Below are 1,761 nucleotides of genomic sequence, written 5' to 3'. Positions count from 1 at the left end.
CAGCGGCGGGGGCCCCCCCTCTCCTGGGGGGCCCCTGCGGGCTGGGGGGCCCCACACTGCAGCAGACTTGTAGGCACAGTGTGGGGTTTGGGGGCCCCCGGGGGCCCCCCAGGATTTACTGCTGCAGCAGCGGGGAGACGATCCCCAGTTGCAGCTCCCCACACGATCCCCGGGATCGTCTGGATCCGCAGCAGCACAAGCAAGGCCAAGGGTTTAGGGTTTAGGGTTTAGGGTTTAGGGTCTAGGGTTTAGGGTTTAGGGTGTAGGGGTAGAACTTTGCATCGGACAGGGAAGTCGCTTTCAGCCGGTTTTTTCGCTCTAACCAAACCCCAGGCCCCAAACCCTAAACCCTAAACCCTAAACCCTAGCAGTCTATGCGTAGCTCCTCGCCTGCATTTGCTCCGCCGGGGGGCCCCCACCGGGGCCCCCAGTACCCCCAGGGATCCTTTTTGCTGCTGTGGGATCGTCGTCTCCAGACCCCACACATTTTGCTGCTGTCTGTGGGGCTGCAGCGGCTGGGGGGCCTCGAGGGGCCCCTAGACCCTAAAAGCATAAACCAGAGAAATTGCTGCTGCTGCTGCTGCTGCTGCTGCTGGTAGGGCCGCGATGCCAAAGCCCTAGAGCTTAAACTCGAGGTTGTAGGGTTTAGGGTTTAGGGTTTAGGGTTTAGGGTTTAGAGGTTACATCTTTGCTGCCGCTCGCTCTGCAAAACCGATCGGGTACCATCTGGCAGCAGCGGCCTTGTGGGGCCCCACACTTTCCCTTCGGGGCCCCTCAAGGGGCCCCTTGGGGGCCCCCCAGAGGGGCCCCCAAAGGGGCCCTCAGAGGGGCCCCCCGGGGGGCCCCCCGGGGGGCCCTCAAAGGGGCCCCCAAATGGGTCTTCAGAGAGACCCCCGAAGGGGCCCCCAGAAACAGCTCCATAGGGGGCCCCAGAGGGGCCCCCAGGGGGGCCCCCTGAGGGGGCCCCTCTGTAATTTGTGAGGAGGCAGCAGAGGGCCTCTGCTGCTCCTCCAACTAGCTGCAGGTCTTGTGTGATTGAAGGGGAGTGGACGCCTTCCTGATTCTGAAAACCCAAACCCTAAACCCTAAACCCTAAACCCTAAACCCTAAGTGTAGAGGCGAAGCGACGCAGCAGCAGATAAGCTGCTGGCGCCTTCAAAGGCATTTTCGAAGCTGGACGCTACAACTAAGCAGCGCTTCCCTTGCACTAGGGTTTAGGGTTTAGGGTTTAGGGTTTAGGGTTTAGGGTTTAGGGTTTAGGACCTCAGCAAAACTCTCGGGAGTCTTGTTTTCCTTCAGAGTCCCCAACTGTCTCCGAACTATACTGGCGAGTTCAGCAAGAGCCCTTAAGGGGCAGTCTCCATTTTGTGTCTCATTCGAGGGTTTAGGGTTTGAGGGTTTAGGGTTTGAGGGTTTAGGGTTTGAGGGTTTAGGGTTTGGGGATTCAGGGCTTGAGGGTCTAGGGTTTAGAGCGGGAGGTTCCGAGCTGTTGCTGCTCTCCTCTTGCGGAAATGAATTCAGCTCGTCCCCCACATTGGAAGGCCTACGTCCACCAGCCCCAAACCCTAAACCCTAAACCCTAAACCCTAAACCCTAAACCCCAAATATCAGCTTTCATACCCAAGCAGCCCTGGCAGCATGGTGGAAATAAACACCTGCAGGTCAGGGGTTGGGGTTGAGGGTTTATATTTAAAAAATAGGCTTTGAGGAGAGATTTCACGGCTAGGGTTTAGGGTTTAGGGTTTAGGGTTTAGAGTTTAG

General features: G+C 57.9%; 1 protein-coding gene across 1 annotated transcript in view; it reads right to left on the bottom strand.

Moving 5' to 3' along the window:
• Positions 1-726, bottom strand: part of ETH_00035410 (uncharacterized protein) — a gene marked incomplete at both ends in the record, with an annotated part of 4,037 nt that extends 3,311 nt beyond the window's left edge. Inside the window, one exon of the mRNA XM_013374726.1 lies at positions 685-726. Coding sequence (XP_013230180.1) covers positions 685-726 — 42 coding nt within the window. The remainder of the gene's footprint in view (positions 1-684) is intronic.
• Between the last annotated feature and the right edge of the window lie 1,035 nt (positions 727-1,761).

This window comes from Eimeria tenella, genomic scaffold (genome assembly GCF_000499545.2).
Source record: "Eimeria tenella Houghton genomic scaffold, Eth_scaff2236, whole genome shotgun sequence".
NCBI classification, from domain to species: domain Eukaryota; phylum Apicomplexa; class Conoidasida; order Eucoccidiorida; family Eimeriidae; genus Eimeria; species Eimeria tenella.
The sequence above is the reverse complement of the archived record's forward strand: the minus strand, read 5'-3'. Positions and strand labels throughout refer to the sequence as shown.